At 43.3% G+C, this 17526-nt stretch overlaps 1 protein-coding gene across 1 annotated transcript in view; it reads right to left on the reverse strand.

The window, feature by feature from the left end:
• Positions 1 to 17526, reverse strand: part of RP1 (RP1 axonemal microtubule associated) — a 595469-nt gene that overhangs the window by 411996 nt on the left and 165947 nt on the right. Inside the window, exons 17-18 of the mRNA XM_040433131.1 lie at positions 16480 to 16617; positions 5281 to 5480 (exon numbers count right to left, since the gene is read on the reverse strand). Coding sequence (XP_040289065.1) covers positions 5281 to 5480; positions 16480 to 16617 — 338 coding nt within the window. The remainder of the gene's footprint in view (positions 1 to 5280; positions 5481 to 16479; positions 16618 to 17526) is intronic.

Below are 17526 nucleotides of genomic sequence, written 5' to 3' on the forward strand. Positions count from 1 at the left end.
TCTGAACCAAGAGTTTGGCTTTGTGTCTCATGTTAGCTCTAGTTGGAATGGAAAAGAACTGTACAAGAAAGATGGTTTGCATCTTTCTCTCAAGGGAACGAATATCCTCAGTGAACAGTTCAAAGTATTTGCTAAGGAGCATTTAAACTAGGAAAGGCGGGCAAAAGAGGAGAATCCATCAGTTTGACTGCCCCCCGGAACAATGCCAGAAGATGCCAGTAGCACATAGGTTATGAAATGACAAGCTCAGAGTCTTGTCTACCAATGCTTGCAGTTTAGGGAATAAGATCAATGAACTTGAGTCTATAATGGCATCTGAGAATATAGACTGAGACATGGTTCAATGAGAGTAATGACTGGGATATAACAATACCAGGGTTCTCTCTATATAGGAAAGACAGAGAAGGCAAGAAAGGGAGAGGGGTGGCCCTGTATGTGAAAGATAGCATAAAATCTAATCTAATACAAGTTAGCGAGACCAATTTAGAGTCAGTTTGGGTTACGTTGCAGCTTGATAATCATAAGGTAACTCGTGTAGGTGTGATATATAGACCACCTAGCCAAGTCAAAGAATTAGATGATCTACTACTTGAGGAAATGGCTAAAATGACATTGAAAGGGGAAGTTTTCATTATGGGAGACTTTAATCTTCCTGATGTAAACTGGAAAGCCAAAATAGCTAGTTCTGCCAGGAGTACAGATATTCTAAATTCCCTACTGGGATTATCTCTACAGCAAGTAGTTGAGGAGCCAACCCGGAAGTAGGCCATTTTAGATTTAGTATTCACAAATGTGAATTTGGTATCTGATATTACTGTGGGGGAAAGCTTGGGATCTAGTGATCACCAGTCAGCGTGGTTTACTATAAGTACAGTGACTGAGTCACACTACACAAAAACAAAAGTTTTAGATTTTAGAAAAACTGACTTTTCTAAAATTAGATTAGTGCAGGGGCGGGCTGGGATGGGGGGCAGGGAGGCAATTGCCCCCCAGGCCGCCCTAAAAAACTGCCGCTGGGCCGTCTTTAACAAATTATTTATTTATTTATTTTTAATTTCTCAGGGCTGCACCGCCGATCACCACAGGCGGCCCAGCCCTGGATGTAATTGCAGCGGCGGTGGTGGCGGCGGGCAGTAAGAGATGAGCGCTTCCATTGTGAAAGCGCTCATCTCCATATCCATCTGTATCGCTGTGTCCTCAGGACAGCAATACAGATGCCTGTGCTGCGGCAGGGCAGGGGAGGGAGAGGCGTCTCCCTTCCCTGTTCTTCTGATAGGCCGCAGGCACTAATGCTTGCAGCCTATCAGAGGCCGTCATCATGCCGCCTGAGCCGGGCAGTACACAGCAGGGGACACAGGCTGGAAGAGGCCTGCATCGCATCGCTGCTGATGGAGGTAAGTATTAGTGTTTTTTTTTTGTTTTTGTTTTTCTTTGCGGTGGGAACTAAAACTATGGGGGGAGCTGGCATTTCTTACAGCCCCATTTTTTTTGGGGTGGCATTCTGGGGGCATTGCCCAATTTTTTGGGGGGGACACTATGGGGGCATTTCTTACTGGCACATTATGGGGGGCACCATGTGGGAGAGGACCACTATGGGGGCTTTAAAGGGGCTTTTTTTTATTGGCACATTATGGGGGGCACTATAGGGGAGAGCGGCACTATGGGGCATCTGTTGACACTATAGGGGCATTATTTGGGGGCACTATGGGGAAGTGGGGGGTTCTAAAGGGGCCTTTATTTATTGGCACATTATGAGGGGCACTATGGCATCTGGTGGCACTAAGGTGACATTTTTTACTGGCACATTATGGGAGGCATTATAGGGGAAAGTGGCACTATGGGGCATTATTTGGGGGCACTATGGGGAAGTGGGGGCTCTAAAGGGGCCTTTTTTATTGGCACATTTTGGGAGGCACTATGGCATCTGGTGGCACTAAGGTGGCATTTTTTACTGGCACATTATGGGAGGCATTATAGGGGAGAGCAGCATTATGGGGCATTATTTGGGGGCACTATGGTGGAGTGGAGCACTATTGGGGCATCTGGTGGCACTAAGAAGGGGCATTTTTACTGGCACAATATGGGGGAGAGGAGCACTATAGAAGCATCTGCTGGGGGCACTAAGAAGGGGCATTTTTTTACTGGCATATTATGGGGGACACTATCGGGAAGGGGGAGAGGAGCACTATGAGGGCATTTACTGGGGCACTATATAGGGGTATTTTATACTGGCATACATTATGGGGACATTAGCTCAACTGCGGGCACTAAGAGGGCGTATTTCATGTACTGTCATATTATAGGGAGAATTATTACTACTAGGAGGTATTATGCAGAGCTTTACTACTACTGGGGGGCTATGAGGAATATGATTACTAGTATGGGCACTATAGGGGCTTTATTACTACTAAGTGTGCTCTGGCAGAGAATTATTTCTATTGGTGGGATTTTAGGGAGCACTGTTACTTTGGGCGGCACCCTGGCACAGTATCAGCTTAGCACAATTATTTTTGGGGGACATTATCTTTATACTATTAGTGTCTGGCGCAGTTATTTTTTAGAGCACTGTGTGCCAATAATTATTGAAGGGGGCACTATCTGTGTGGTAGCAGTATTTCCAGGGGGACTGTTTCTGAAGTATAGTATTAAGGGTGGCAGGAAAGGGTGTTCAGAAGATGTGAAGATGATGGAAATGTGGGAAACTAATGTCTGTTTGTCAATCTCTGCAGAGACGGGAGATGGCTAAAAAATCATCAAAGTGATATAAAGTGATATATATTCGTAATTTCGAATATTCGAGATTTTTTTTTAATCAGTACACATGATCCCTCCCTGCTTCTAGCTTGTGGGCCAATGAGAAGGCTGCTATTTCTTTGACTTTAGGAGCATTGTTGATTGCTAATTTTCGTAATGCGAATTTTCGTAATGAGAATCAATGAGATCGTGAAAACTCAGATCCGATGGTATATTCTAACCCCCAGGCGTTCCCATGGTGACGGGGACTCTTGTCAGGGAGAAGTATGCCAAAGTTGAACAACTGTACAGATAAATAAAAAAAAGACGAATATTCTAAAAAACTAATATATTCATGTTTTAGAATATTCGTAATATTCAAAAACAAGAATATATAGCAATATAGCGAATATTCGAAAAAAAAAAAACTAACGAATATAGTGCAAATTAGCTAAGATAGTGCTATAATCTTCTTTAATAGTTGTAATTTTTCTCTCATCTGAAGTTCAGATTGTAAAAAAATTACAACTATTAAAAAAAAAGATTATAGAACATTATTAGCTAAATTGTTCTACATTAGTTTTTTTCGAATATTCGCTTTATTGCTATATATTCTTGTTTTAGAATATTACGAATATTTGAAAAATGAATATATAGCACTATATCGAATATATTAATTTTCTATAATATTTGTCTTTTTTTTTATCTGTAGTTTGGCATACTCCTCCCCGACAAGCATCCCCGTCACCATGGGAACGCCTGGGGATTAGAATATACCATCGGATCTGAGTTTTCACAATCTCATTGATTCTCATTACGAAAATTCTCATTATGAAAATTCATATTACGAAAATTCGCAATCAACACTATTCCTAACGAATATTCGAATTCGCGAATATTCAACGAATATTCTACAAAATATTAGCGAAATATCGCAAATTCGAATATGACCCCTGCCGCTCATCACTAGTCATTATTTCAGAAGACTTAAAGGTAGGCAGACAATGTCATAGAGCAGCAGGAAATGCTAGCAGAATGCTTGGGTGTATAGGGAGAGGCATTACCAGTAGAAAGAGGGAGGTGCTCATGCCGCTCTACAGAGCACTAGTGAGACCTCATTTGGAGTATTGTGCTCAGTACTGGAGACCATATCTCCAGAAGGATATTGATACTTTGGAGAGAGTTCAGAGAAGAGCTACTAAACTGTTACATGGATTGCAGGATAAAACTTACCAGGAAAGATTAAAGGACCTTAACCTGTATAGCTTGGAAGAAAGACGAGACAGAGGGGATATGACAGAAACTTTTAAATACATAAAGGGAATCAACAAGGTAAAAGAGGAAAGAATATTTAAAAGAAGAAAAACTGCTACAAGAGAACATAGTTTTAAATTAGAGGGTCAAATGTTTAAAAGTAATATCAGGAAGTATTAGGCCACTTTTACACGAGCGAGTTTTCCGCGCGGGTGCAATGCGTGACGTGAATGCATAGCACCCGCACTGAATCCGGACCCATTCATGTCAATGGGTCTGTGTACATGAGCGTTGTTTTTCATGCATCAGTTCTGCGTTGCGTGAAAATCGCAGCATGTTCTATATTCTGCGTTTTTCACGCAGCCCTGGCCTGATAGAAGTGAATGGGGCTGCGTGAAAAACGCATCGCATCCGCAAGCAAGTGCGGGTGCAATGCATTTTTCACTGATGGTTGCTAAGAGATGTTGTTTGTAGACCTTCAGTTTTTTATCACGCGCGTGAAAAACGCATCAAAACGCATTGCACCCGCGCGGAGAAAACTGAACAACTAAACGCAATCGCAGACAAAACTGACTGAACTTGCTTGCAAAATAGTGCGAGTTTCACTGAACGCACCCTGAACGCATCCGGACCTAATCCGTCACGCTCGTATGAAAGAGGCCTTACTTTACTGAGAGAGTAGTGGATGCATGGAATAGCCTTCCTGCAGAAGTGGTAGCTGCAAATACAGTGAAGGAGTTTAAGCATGCATGGGATAGGCATAAGGCCATCCTTCATATAAGATAGGGCCAGGGGCTATTCATAGTATTCAGTATATTGGGCAGACTAGATGGGCCAAATGGTTCTTATCTGCCGACACATTCTATGTTTCTGTTTCTATAAAAATTACACACCCCTCCATTCTTTGTAGGTGGGAAAACTTGCAAAATTGCCAGTGTATCAAATACTTGTTTTCCCCACTGTAGATAGCGACATGAAAAATGTAAAAATAAAATAAAATTATTTAAAAACGTGAACATTGGGTAATTTGCTCATGACACATAATTGCCTTTAATGAGATGAAAAGTCACATGAGCACCCACAGAGTCATGTCCTGAAATGCTGCTTATCCACCTCACCTTGTCCTTTTAATCTGATGATTTTTGTTTAGGAACCGTGCTGAGTTTTTAAAGCAGACTAGAGAAGAATATTTTGTTTTTTATGCCAGTCTAATAAAATATTCACATAAAGCAAATCTAGAGGGGAAACTACATTGTCAGTTACACTGCTTTCTGTTATGTTGACTGTAGTTACCTTAAATTGATCTTCTTGTCTAGGTTGAAAGAGATGGTCTTTATTGCCTTTTCCAAGAGAGATAGGACCTGTGGACCCCTTGCTTCCATACACCCACAGGGTTACATTGGCGGATGTTCCAGAAGTTCCAGTCAATACAGACACTTTCCAGTCATTTGATGTATAAGGAGGGATCTCATGGCTACTCTGTCTTCTAGCACCTAGTGCAAAATCAAATTGATGCTATTATAGATATCACCTGCTAGTAATACTAACATGGGAATTTGAAGCAAAAGTGATCTGATGAATGTCAGTAGAGTTTTCGGTCTATCCATGTATGCTCTCAGCATGTACTGACTCAAATGTAATAATAAGCTTTAGTGTAACAATAAGGGCTCATGCACATAAGCGTATGTATTATGCGGTCCACAAAAAACAGATCCACAAAAAATACGGACGATGTACGTGTGCATTCCGTATTTTGCGAAATGGAACAGCTGGCCCCTAAGGCCTAAGGCCTCATGCACATGACCATGATGTGTTTTGCGGTCTGCAAATCGCGGATCCGCAAAACACGGATGGCATCCGTGCACGTTACGCAATTTGCGGAATGGCATGGACAGCCTTCAATATAAATGCCTATTCTTGTCCGCAAAGCGCGGACAAGAATAGGACATGTTATAGAACGGAGCAATGGATGCAGACATCACACGGAGTGCTGTCCGCATCTTTTGCGACCCCATTGAAGTGAATGGGTCCGCATCCGAGCCGCCAAAACGGCGGCTCGGATGCGGACCAAAACAACAGCCGTGTGCATGAGGCCTTATTCACACAGTCAGTGTTCGGTCAGTGATTTCCATCAGTGATTGTGAGCCAAAACCAGGTGCAGCTCTAAACACAGAACTGGTGCAGATCTTTCCCTTATACCTCATGTCTGTGGAGGCTCCAATCCTGGTTTTGGCTCACAGTCACTGATCGAAATCACTGATCAAAACACTGATGTGTGAATGAGGCTTAATAGAACAGTACTATCCCTGTCCGTAATGCGGACAAAAATAGGACATGTTCTATTTTTTTTCAGAACGGAAATACGGACATACGGAAACGGAATGCACACGGAGTAACTTATTTTTTTTATTTTTTTTGCGGACCCAATGAAATGAATGGTTACACATACTGTCTGCAAAAAAAAAAACGGAACAGACACGAAAAGAAAATACATTCATGTGCATGAGCTCTAAAAAAGATAGAGAATCTGATGCACCAGTCTTTCTGCAACGTAAAAACTCACAAGCACATTAATAAATATGGAGTATAAAATGTACACAATCACTGTTAAAGGGGTATTCCGGTAGGTAAAAGATATCCCCTATCCACATGATAGGGGATAACTATCAGATTGATGAGGGTCCTGCCACTGGAGCCCCCACAAGAACGGGACCCCATACCCCCTGCTGCTACACGCATATGCCCAGCCGCTCCATTCATTTCTTTGGGAGTTCCGAAGATAGGTGAGCGCTCTACTCGGCTATCTCCGGATCTCCCATAGAAAGAATGGAGCAGCCGCGCACATGTGTGACCAGCCACTCTGCTCATTTCAGGAAAGCAGCAGGAGGCCAGCAGGGAGTATAGGGCCTCTGTCCTCTTGATCTGTGGAGGTCCCAGTGGTAGGACCCCCACCAATCTGATAGTTATACCCTATTCTGTGGATAGGGGATGCTTTTGCCTACTAGAATACCCCTTTAATGCAAATGCTCCAAGGCAGTCCTTCAAGAAAAAAAAATAACTAGAATGATCTGAGACTTTAGAGCCATGCACAGTCTCTAATAGAAAACGTAGGTGAAATGTACCGGTAACTTAATTACGCTGAACAAAAATATAAACGCAACACTTTCGGTTTTGCTCCCATTTTGCATGATCTGAACTCAAAGATCTGAAACATTTTCTACATACACAAAAGACCCATTACTCTCAAATATTGTTCACAAATCTGTCTAAATCTGTGTTAGTGAGCACTTCTCCTTTGCCGAGATAATCCATCCCACCTCACAGGTGTAGCATATCAAGGTGCTGATTAGACAGCATGAATATTGCACAGGTGTGCCTCAGACTGCCCACACTAAAAGGCCACTCTGAAATGTGCAGTTTGATCACACAGCACAATGCCACAGATGTTGCAATGTTTGAGGGAGCGTGTAATTGGCATGCTGACTGCAGGAATATCTACCAGAGCTGTTGCCCGTGCAATGAATGTTCATTTCTCTACCATAAGCCGTCTCCAAAGTCGTTTCAGAGAATTTGGCAGTACATCCAACCGGCCTCACAACCGCAGACCACGTGTAACCACACCAGCCCAGGACCTCAGCATCCAGCATGTTCACCTCCATGATCGTCTGAGACCAGCCACCCGGACAGCCAGTGGCGTCTCTAGCTTTCAAATTTTGGGGGGGCACACTGGAGGCCAGGACAAAAGTAGGGGGGGGCAGCTATAACAACGATACATTTACACAAGTACGCTTAGAAATGCTGCAATACTTTACCCAATACCTAAAACCGCAACAGGGAAGAAAAGTCCAGCTGTCTGTGGATGACACTTTTATAGAGAGGGGGATCTGTGGATGACACTGTTATGGGGGGGATCTGTGGATGCCACATACCGTATATAGCATCTTATGCTATATGTGTCATCCACAGATCCACCCCATGACAGTGTCATCCCCATTTCCCCCTCCATAACAGCGTCATCCACAGATCTCCCTCCCTATAACAGTGTCATCCACAGATCTCTCTCCCCGCCTCTCACAGGAGTGTACATATATAAAATAAACATATTTCACATGAAAACGTACAGTTACTTGGCTTGGCCCTTGGGGATCTCGGACACCACTTCAACACTTGGCCGGGGGCTCGGCGGAGCTGATGTTGTGTTTTATCCTAATGAGAAAGATTTCATAATAAGGATTTGGAGAAGGGGCAGAGGGATAGCAGAGCAGGGAGAGGCTGGTGCTGCTACTAGGGGGTCATACCATGGGGGAGTAATAAAACCCACCATAATGCCCCCCAGTAGAAATAATTCTCCTTATAATGTGCAAAACATACCCCCTTATGCCCCCAGTTGAGCTAATTTCCCCCATAATGTGCCAGTATAAAATACCCCTATATAGTGCACCAGTAAATGCCTCCATAGTGCTCCTCTCCCCCCTTCCTGCTAGTGCCCCCCATAATGTACCAGTATAAAATGTCCCATATATCGTGCCCCAGTAGATGCCCTCAGTGTCCCCCATAATTTGCAAGTATAAAATACCCCTTCTTAGTGCCCCCCGTAGATGACTCCATAGTACTCCTCTCTCCCCTTCTCCATAGTACCCACCATAATGTGTCCCAGTATAAAATGCTACTGTACAGAGCCCCCCATATAAAACACCCCTTCTTTGTGGCCTCAGTAGATGCCCCTATAGTGCCCACCAATAATGTGCCAGTAATAAGTGCCCTCAATAACGTGCCAGTAACAAGAGCCCCCCAATGTGCCAGTAATAAGCCCCATCACGTGGCAGTAACAAGAGCCCCCATCACGTGGCAGTAATGAGCCCCCCATCACGTGCCAGTAATAAGCCCCCCATCACGTGCCAGTAATAAGCCCCCCATCACGTGCCAGTAATAATCCCCCCATCACGTGCCAGTATTAAGCCCCCCCATGTTCCAGTATTAAGTCCCCCCATCATCATGTGCGAGTATTAAGTCCACCCATCATCATGTGCCAGTATTAAGTCCCCCATCATCATGTGCCAGTATTAAGTCCCCCCATCATCATGTGCCAGTATTAAGTCCCCCATCATCATGTGCCAGTATTAAGTCCCCCCCCATCATCATGTGCCAGTATTAAGTCTCCCCCCATCATCATGTGCCAGTATTAAGTCCCCCCCATCATCATGTGCCAGTATTAAGTCCCCCCATCATGTGCCAGTATTAAGTCCCCCCCATCATGTGCCAGTATTAAGTCCCCCCCATCATGTGCCAGTATTAAGTCCCCCCCATCATGTGCCAGTATTAAGTCCCCCCATCATCATGTGCCAGTATTAAGTCCCCCCATCATCATGTGCTAGTATTAAGTCCCCCCATCATCATGTGCCAGTATAAAGTCCCCCCATCATCATGTGCCAGTATAAAGTCCCCCCCATCATCATGTGCCAGTATAAAGTTCCCCCCCATCATCATGTGCCAGTATAAAGTCCCCCCCATCATCATGTGCCAGTATAAAGTCCCCCCCATCATCATGTGCCAGTTTTGTAATAAGCCCCCCCCAATGTGCCAGTAACACTATTGTAAAAAACAAACAAAAAAAAACACTTATACTTACCTAAGTGTCAGCGATGCGATGCAGCCTCTTCCTGTGTCCCACGCTGTAATGTAAGGCTCAGGCGGCACGATGACGTCATTGCGCCGGCCTCGGATAGGCTGCTGGCCTAGTGCCTGCAGGCAGGGGCGTACATAAAAATCACTGGGCCCCATAGCAGGAATCTAAATTGGGCCCCCATTCCCCTTTTATAGCCCCTCCCTTTGTTCCATGAACTATTCTTGCTGCTGCGTTTTATAATTTATGCCATCAGGGCCGGAATGGGATTACAAAACAGCCCTGGCACACAAAAGAGGTATAATAGATGCAGATGTATATTATATACAGCAGTGTACAGTTATGTGAGGTACGCGGTATAATAGATGCAGTGTGTACAGGTATATAGTATATTCCCTAGTGTTCTGATATGTGAGGTACAGGGTATAATAGATGCAGTGTGTACAGGTATATAGTATATACAGCAGTGTACTGATATGTGAGGTACGGGGTATAATATATGCAGTGTATACAGTATATACAGTAGTGTAATATGTGAGGTACGAGGTATAATAGATGCAGTGTGTACAGATATATAGTAAATACAGCAGTGTATTGACACCTCGTGCCTCAGATATCAGTACACCGCTGTATATACTATATATCTGTACACACTGCATCTATTATACCTCGTACCTCACATATATAGTATATACAGAAGTGTACTGATATCTGTACACACAGCATCTATTATACCTTGTACCTCACATATCAGTGCACTGCGGTATATACTATATATCTGTACATATTGCATGTATAATACTGTGTAATATATGCAGTGTGTGTGCATGTATGTGTGTGTATATATATATATATATATATATATATATATACAGAGCAGTGTATTGATGTGACACATAGAAGGTATAATACTGTAGATGCAGTGTTTATAGAAATATGTGGTCAGTTATACATTATGGTCACTGTGTGTGTGAGGTACATGAGGTAGTGGTAACTGTCTGAAGTAGTATACATGAGTGAGCAATGAGTAAAAACAGGGCATGGAGGGGAAGTAAATGATGAAAAGTGGAGGACCTCCTCTTACCTCTCCATTCCAGTCTGTATGGATCAATGCAGAGCTGCTTGTGAACTTTTAATACTTGCTGTTAGGGGTTGAAGGACCTGTGATGATGTCATCACAGGTCCTGGCAGATGTACTTTTGAAACCTAGGAACTACACCATTTTTGGTGCAGTTCCTTTGCTAGATTCTGCAGGACCTGTGATGTTGAAGATGATGTCATCACAGGTCCTGGCAGATGCACTGTTCTAACCTGGGAACTACACTTTACACTGTGCAGTTCCCTTACAGGACCTGTGATGACATCATCAAAGGTCCTTTAGCTTTAGAAAGGTAAACAGGAGTAATTAGGGGGCGGGGCCTCTCCTCCACTTCGGTGCCTGCCTGCAGCCTATCAGAGGAAAGGGAAGGGACACGCCTCTCCCTCCCCTGCACCTCCGCTGGCATAGGCAGTTTACAATGGAGATGAGCGCAATGGAAGCGCAAATCTCCCTGTGCCCGGCGGCGGCTGCTCACTTGTGGGGGGGTCATTTTAGTTGGGGGGGCACATGGGGGGGCACAGCATGATGTAGGGGGGGCCGTGGCCCCCTCTGGCCCCCCCCTGGCGACGCCACTGCGGACAGCTGCAGTAACAATTGGTTTGCATAACAAAAGAATTTCTGCACAAACTGTCAGAAACCGTCTCAGGGAAGCTCATCTGTAAGCTCGTCGTCCTCATCGGGGTCTGGACCTGACTGAAGTTCGTCTTTGTAATGTCGTGCAACAAATGTCGACGTGTAGCCCTAGCCTAAAAGGAATCTGTCACCAGGAAAATCACTGGAATGAGTTTTTTGTCTGGATGCGATACGTGTAGCGAACACACAGCATCCGGACTGAATCCTGACCCATTAATTTCACTGGGTCTGTGCACATGAGCTTTGGTTTTCACACATCATCTCTGCATTCAGGAAAAATTGCAGCATGTTCTGTATTGTGTTGTTTACCCAGCTATGGCTCCATAGAAGTGAATTGGGGTTGTGTGAAAAACGGAAGGCATCCGGATACAATGCGTTTTTCACTGATGGTTGCTAGGAGATGTAGATTGTTATTCTTCAGTTTTGTTTATGCACGTGAAAAAAACATACAATCCGGATTGAAAAAAACCGCAAACACTGAACGTAATTGAAGACAAAACTGAATGAACGTTCATGCAAAACTATCATTTTTTTCCCCTGAACAGATCCTGACACAATCTGTTGCTTATGTGAAAGAGGACCTAGAGTACCTTTACACCTAGACCGAGGACCTAGAGTACCTTTACACATGGCGATTCCATCAGAAAATCCGCAGGTGCAGAATTTTTGGGTGGATTTTTGTTGTTGTGGATTTCCTTATGAGAATCCCTCCATTCAATTCAATACGAAATTGACTCTGCAGTGGAAAAATCTGCAGAAAAATATGCTACAAAATCCGCACAGATTTAGTTGCAGATTTCTCCATGCAGATTTTTCGGCAGTGTTTTCCACTGCAGAATCAATTTCCCATTGAATTGAATGGAGAGATTCTCATACAGGAAATCTGAACCACAACATTATTTAGGCTGTGGAATGTAAATTCTGCAAAGAACCACAATGCAAGGATAGACAATTTTCAGCCCATAGGATAAGGGCTCATGTAAACGATTGTGCCATGTTTTGCGGTCCGGAACAGGCGGCCCATGATAGAAATGTCTATTCTTGTCCGCAAAACAGACAAGAATAGGACATGTTCTATTATTATTTTTTTTAAACCACGGAACGGAGCAACGAATGCAGACAGCACAAAGAGTGCTGTCCGCATCTTTTGCGGCCCCATTGAAATAAATGCGACCACATCCGAGGGAGCTACAAAAAATGTGGCTCAGATGTGGACCCAAACAAAGGTCGTGTGCATGATTTCTAACATTGTGTAAGTGTTGATGTTGCAGATTTTCTGGCGGAAAATTCAGCCAGGTATGAGGGTACCCTTAAACAAAGAACAGTGCCTTGTAAAGCTAGCTGAGCTGAATGTAATGATACCTTTCCTTTAGCGATCCTTTGCTTCATTCTGGAGTAAAAGTACTGTTTATTCTTATGCAAATGAGCAGTTAAAGAGCATCTGTCAGCATGAACTACCCTATTAAGCCAGGCATACTATCTGGTAGGGTTGATCATGCTGATTGAAACAATACCCTGTTTTTGTCTGTATGTTGAACTGATGCAGAGATGTCTGTGCTTTTATTCACGGGTGAATGGGCAGCATGGTGGCTCAGTGGTTAGCACTGGTGCCTTGCAGTGCTGGGGTATTAAGTTCAAATCCAACCAAGAACAACATCTGTATGGAGTTTGTGTGGGTTTTCTGCCACACTCCAAAGACATACTGATAGGGAACTTAGATTGTGTGATTCCTTAGGGACAGTATTTAGAAGCAAAGACTCTTTTTGGCCCAGAACATATTTATAAATATTACTAAATCAATAGCCATGGGTTATAAGGTTTTGTTTTTGGACTATTTATTCTTTGATTCAATTATAACTCTTATTTTTATCCTATTTAAAATAAAATAATCAAAAATAAAAATGTTTAGTTATTTATTTAAAAAAAAAGCCTTACGTGATTCTAAAAACAATCAAAGAGCATTTGTGTTTTATTTTTTGTTTTACTGTATATAATAAATAGCGGGGCTTGGACTTAATTTTGTGTGGGAGCAATAAATGTGTTATTTTTCATACTATCTTTGCTCTGATATACTAAGTATCAATATGTCTTTTAATGTTGCTTGTTTAGTTCACACATTAAATGTTGCCACCTGGTATCAAGGAGAAACTAGCTTACTATGTTCTCAAAGTTCACCTTGTTAATAACCGCTGTATCTGTCATAGGAGCTCTGCTTATAGGTTATCAGAGATTGTTTGCCACGATCTAAATAGCAAAATTCAGCTGTCCCTTACTGCCAGATTTAACAATTTAGGGCACTTTCACAATAGCGTTATTCCGTCCTAGGGGCTCAATACCGGAAAAGAACTGATCAGTTTTATCCCCATGCATTCTGAATGGAGAGCATTCCGTTCAGGATGTCTTCAGTTCAGTCACTGAATGGCGTTTTGGACGAAGGAAATACCGCAGCATGCTGCGGTATTATCTCTGTCCAAAATTCCGGATGAATTGCCGGTCTGCGCATCCCGGATCCGTTCTTGCAATGCATTTGTAAGACGGATCCGCATCCGGATCCGTCTACAAATGCTGTCTGTTTCCATGCAGAGTTCCGGCAACAGAACTGCTTGCCGGATCACTCTGAAGCAAGTGTGAAAGTAGCCTAAGTGGCCCTGAAATAGCCTACCGCTATGTCTATTTTCATCAAAGGAATCTCATGTCTCTTCCGCCTATATTAGATAGCTTTGTCTGGACTCTAGGGAGATGTCTTCCGTATGGCTCTCTTGATTGTTCACTAAAATCAAACTAGCGCTCCCCCAACATGTTTCGCCACTGCTGTGAAGTCCTCAAGGGTTTGGACAGGAAGCAATGATAATGACTGTAAAGCGCTGTAGAATATGTCAGTTCTATATACATGAGCAAGTGTGAGAACCAGGGGCTGACTGGAGCACTGCTTTTGTAACGCTCCTGTGCTACGCACAAAGAGGAGGGGATTGTGCAGAGCACAGGGGCATTACAAAGGTAGGGCTCCAAGGGCTCTGGACAGCCCCCTGGTGCTCCAATTTTCTAATTTGCATATAAATAAAAACTCGGATATCTCTGCAGCAGTTCAACATACAAACAAAAGAAAAGTGTAATTTTAATTAGCACGATCAAACCTACCAGGCAGTATGTCTGGTTTCATGGGCTGATCATGCCAACAGAGGCATCCTAAGTGCATCCAAGCCACTCTGTGTACCCTTGCTCCACCTGTTTCATTTGCCAGCCCCTTCCTCTCCTTGATTGGCAGAGTCAGGTAAGATGACTATGCAGGAACCTTTCCTTGTCAATGAAGAAAGAGAGGGAGGGGCTGGCAGAGGAAGAAGGAGGAACAAGAGTACAAAGAGTGCCTTGGGTCTGCCCTTGGTGCACTTAACTGCACAATTGCATATAGATTTAAAAGTACTTTTTCTCCAGAATGAAGTAACGAATGGCTAAATGAAAGGTATCATTGGCATTGTGCCTAGTTTAACAGTGAATTTCCTGATGACAGACTCCCTTTAAGGGTTCTTTCACATGAGAGATTTCTATATACATGAGTAAAATAAATAAATATGCAAATGAGCAAGTGTGAGCACCAGGGTCCGGCAGGAGCACTGCTTTTGTAACACTCCTCTGCTGTACTCAAAGAGGAGTGTGCAGAGCACAGGGGCATTACTAAAGCAGTGCTCCAAGGGCTCTGGTCAGCCCCCTTGTGCTCCAATTTGCTAATTTGCATATAAATAAAAATAAAATATAAAAGGTCTTCAACGAGTGAAAATTTGGTCATTGGGTAATTGCGTCATTCATGTCGTCACAAAAATCGTCATTTTCCAGTAGCAGATCGTGCTGTGTAAACAGCATCTGCTGCCGGCAAACAAAGAGTCTGTATGGGGACAAGCGATGGCATTAGTGATTGCTCCTACCCATACTGTGGAGGAGATCGTTGCATGTAAATGCAGCGGTCTCCTCCGCTGACGGCAGGTGCTTGTCGGGAAGGAATTCTTCCTTCCTGACAATCGCCTGCAAAATTGGCCTGCGTAAAGTGGCCTTAAGAGTAGCTCTCTGATTCACTAAGAAGCAAAAACAGTCTACACACTATGGAAAATACTTAATAAAGACCAGTTGAAAAAAATGGCGCAAAATAAGTAGAATGCAATAATTATAAAAAATGCCAATAATGTGTCCATAGCCATTAAAGTACATACTGTACAAGAAGGAACTTCTTTCATCTTAAATTGAGCATAATAACGTACTAAAACACTAATAGGGTGGTCGCCCTGGTCTTCTTCTGATCTCCTAACTTTTGCAGCACTCTCTTTTGTACAGTGTAGTAATAGGGCGGGCATAGAGGTACATACAGGGGTGGATTGGCCATAGACCTTACAGGGAAATTTCCCGACGGGCCAATACCCAGGGGGCCGCCTGGGCCCTCCTCACGGCCGTCCAGTGGAGGTATTTAGGGATGTATTTTGTGCTTCTGGCAGTATTTTTTGATGGACTGCGGTATTTGTCTCTGTTGAGGTGGTATAATGTGCCACAATATGGTATTGCTGGCCCTGCCTTCCATCAATTTGGACCAGACTACAAAACGGGGCCACTTTTAGTATTTTTTCCAGGGCCACTTTAAGTTCCCAGTCCGCCCCGGCCTCTACTGTTTTACATAAATTTCATAAGATCATATATATGGGTGCTGCATACATGGATAAATTGTCTCCTAGAAGGGCTCTGCATGTGCATCCATTAATATGTTTTTATGTAGAGACAGTCTGGACATAGAAGTTTGCTGATGCTACTATGACATTCTCATAGGCAAAAAACAAGTTGTTGCTTAGTCAATTGGAAATACATGACTATTCATCTACTTTATATTTCCTATTAGTGCAATGACAGAGCAAATATGGTGGATTTATTCTTTTTGTGACAGAAACTTTCCTGCATAAAAAAACTGATCCATTGAACGTTGTCTGATCACGTACCAAACAAATCCTGACATTTTACACTGAGCAGAGGACAACCTGGCTGTGGTCACTTAGTGTGAGGTAATATCCTAAACACTCACATTTCCTTTCCTCCCCGGTGTCTCGTAATGCACACAGTATGAGCTCATATTGAACATGACCGCTCTCGATCAACAACTCACTTTTGCTTGAAGGGGGAGACGCTGATGGGCTCTGAGCCACAGGGTGCAGTGTTTCTTCTATTACTTCATCTTGGAGCAGAAGCTCTTCCGTTTTCTGGCTGAGAGTTGCAGATGTCCCCATAGGTTTTTCCCTGCCAACTAAAAGAAAAAGGGACATGTATTGAGTAAGGAGAGCGTTCCTCTCTCTGTATCTTGTATCTCGTATTTTTGAAGCAAAATATGTTCAGAAGACCCAGAAAGGAAGGTGGACACAAGGGTCGCATATTAACTGCTTCTTTAGATATATTTCTCTGTATTGATCCAGAGCACAGCAGCAGAAAATGTCAGGAGCGGCTAATGCCGAAAAAACATTTTAGACATTCTTGAGCAGATAACTGAAAAATTGAATGTAATGTCTGTGTGATTTTCCTGCTTTAGTTAATATCTAGTTTGTATTTTATTATCCTATTTTGATTTGCTGTGTAATCTCCTGTGCTGATTAATTGTTATGGTCTGCAATGATTTTTCCATGGACATAATTGTAAGCATAAGAAGGATGGATTGCTCACTTTTAACAACAGGTAAATGAGTTGTCCAGGTTCAGAGCTGAACCCGGACATATCCCCTTCTTCACCCAGGCAGCCCCTCCGAGATGAGCATCGGAGCATTTCATGCAGGGCAAGGGCTTTTTCATTAGAAAGCAGGTACCAGGTCTCTGCTAGGCAGAGCTGTAAAACAGTGCTAAAGCCTGCCCATTTGTGTCGGTGATGTCACTGGGAACACTGCTAGGCAGAAGCCTCCACCTAGCACTGTAAGTTTGTACAGGGGCTGCCTGGGTGAAGAAGGGGATCTGTCCGTGTTCAGCTCTGAACCTGGACCACCCCTTTAAGGGTGTTGCCTCTCCTGACATGTCTTTTTAGTGACTACTTGCGCTCCCAATGTAAAGATAGTTACGGAGTATTGATTATGACTCTATTTTGTACGATTCCTTTATTATTCCTGCTAGAAGTTATGAATGAATCACTAGCAGTTTGCAATGAAGGTCCAGGTGGGTGTTACCAGTTGGGT

Source organism: Bufo bufo, chromosome 5 (assembly GCF_905171765.1).
Source record: "Bufo bufo chromosome 5, aBufBuf1.1, whole genome shotgun sequence".
Lineage (NCBI taxonomy): Eukaryota > Metazoa > Chordata > Amphibia > Anura > Bufonidae > Bufo > Bufo bufo.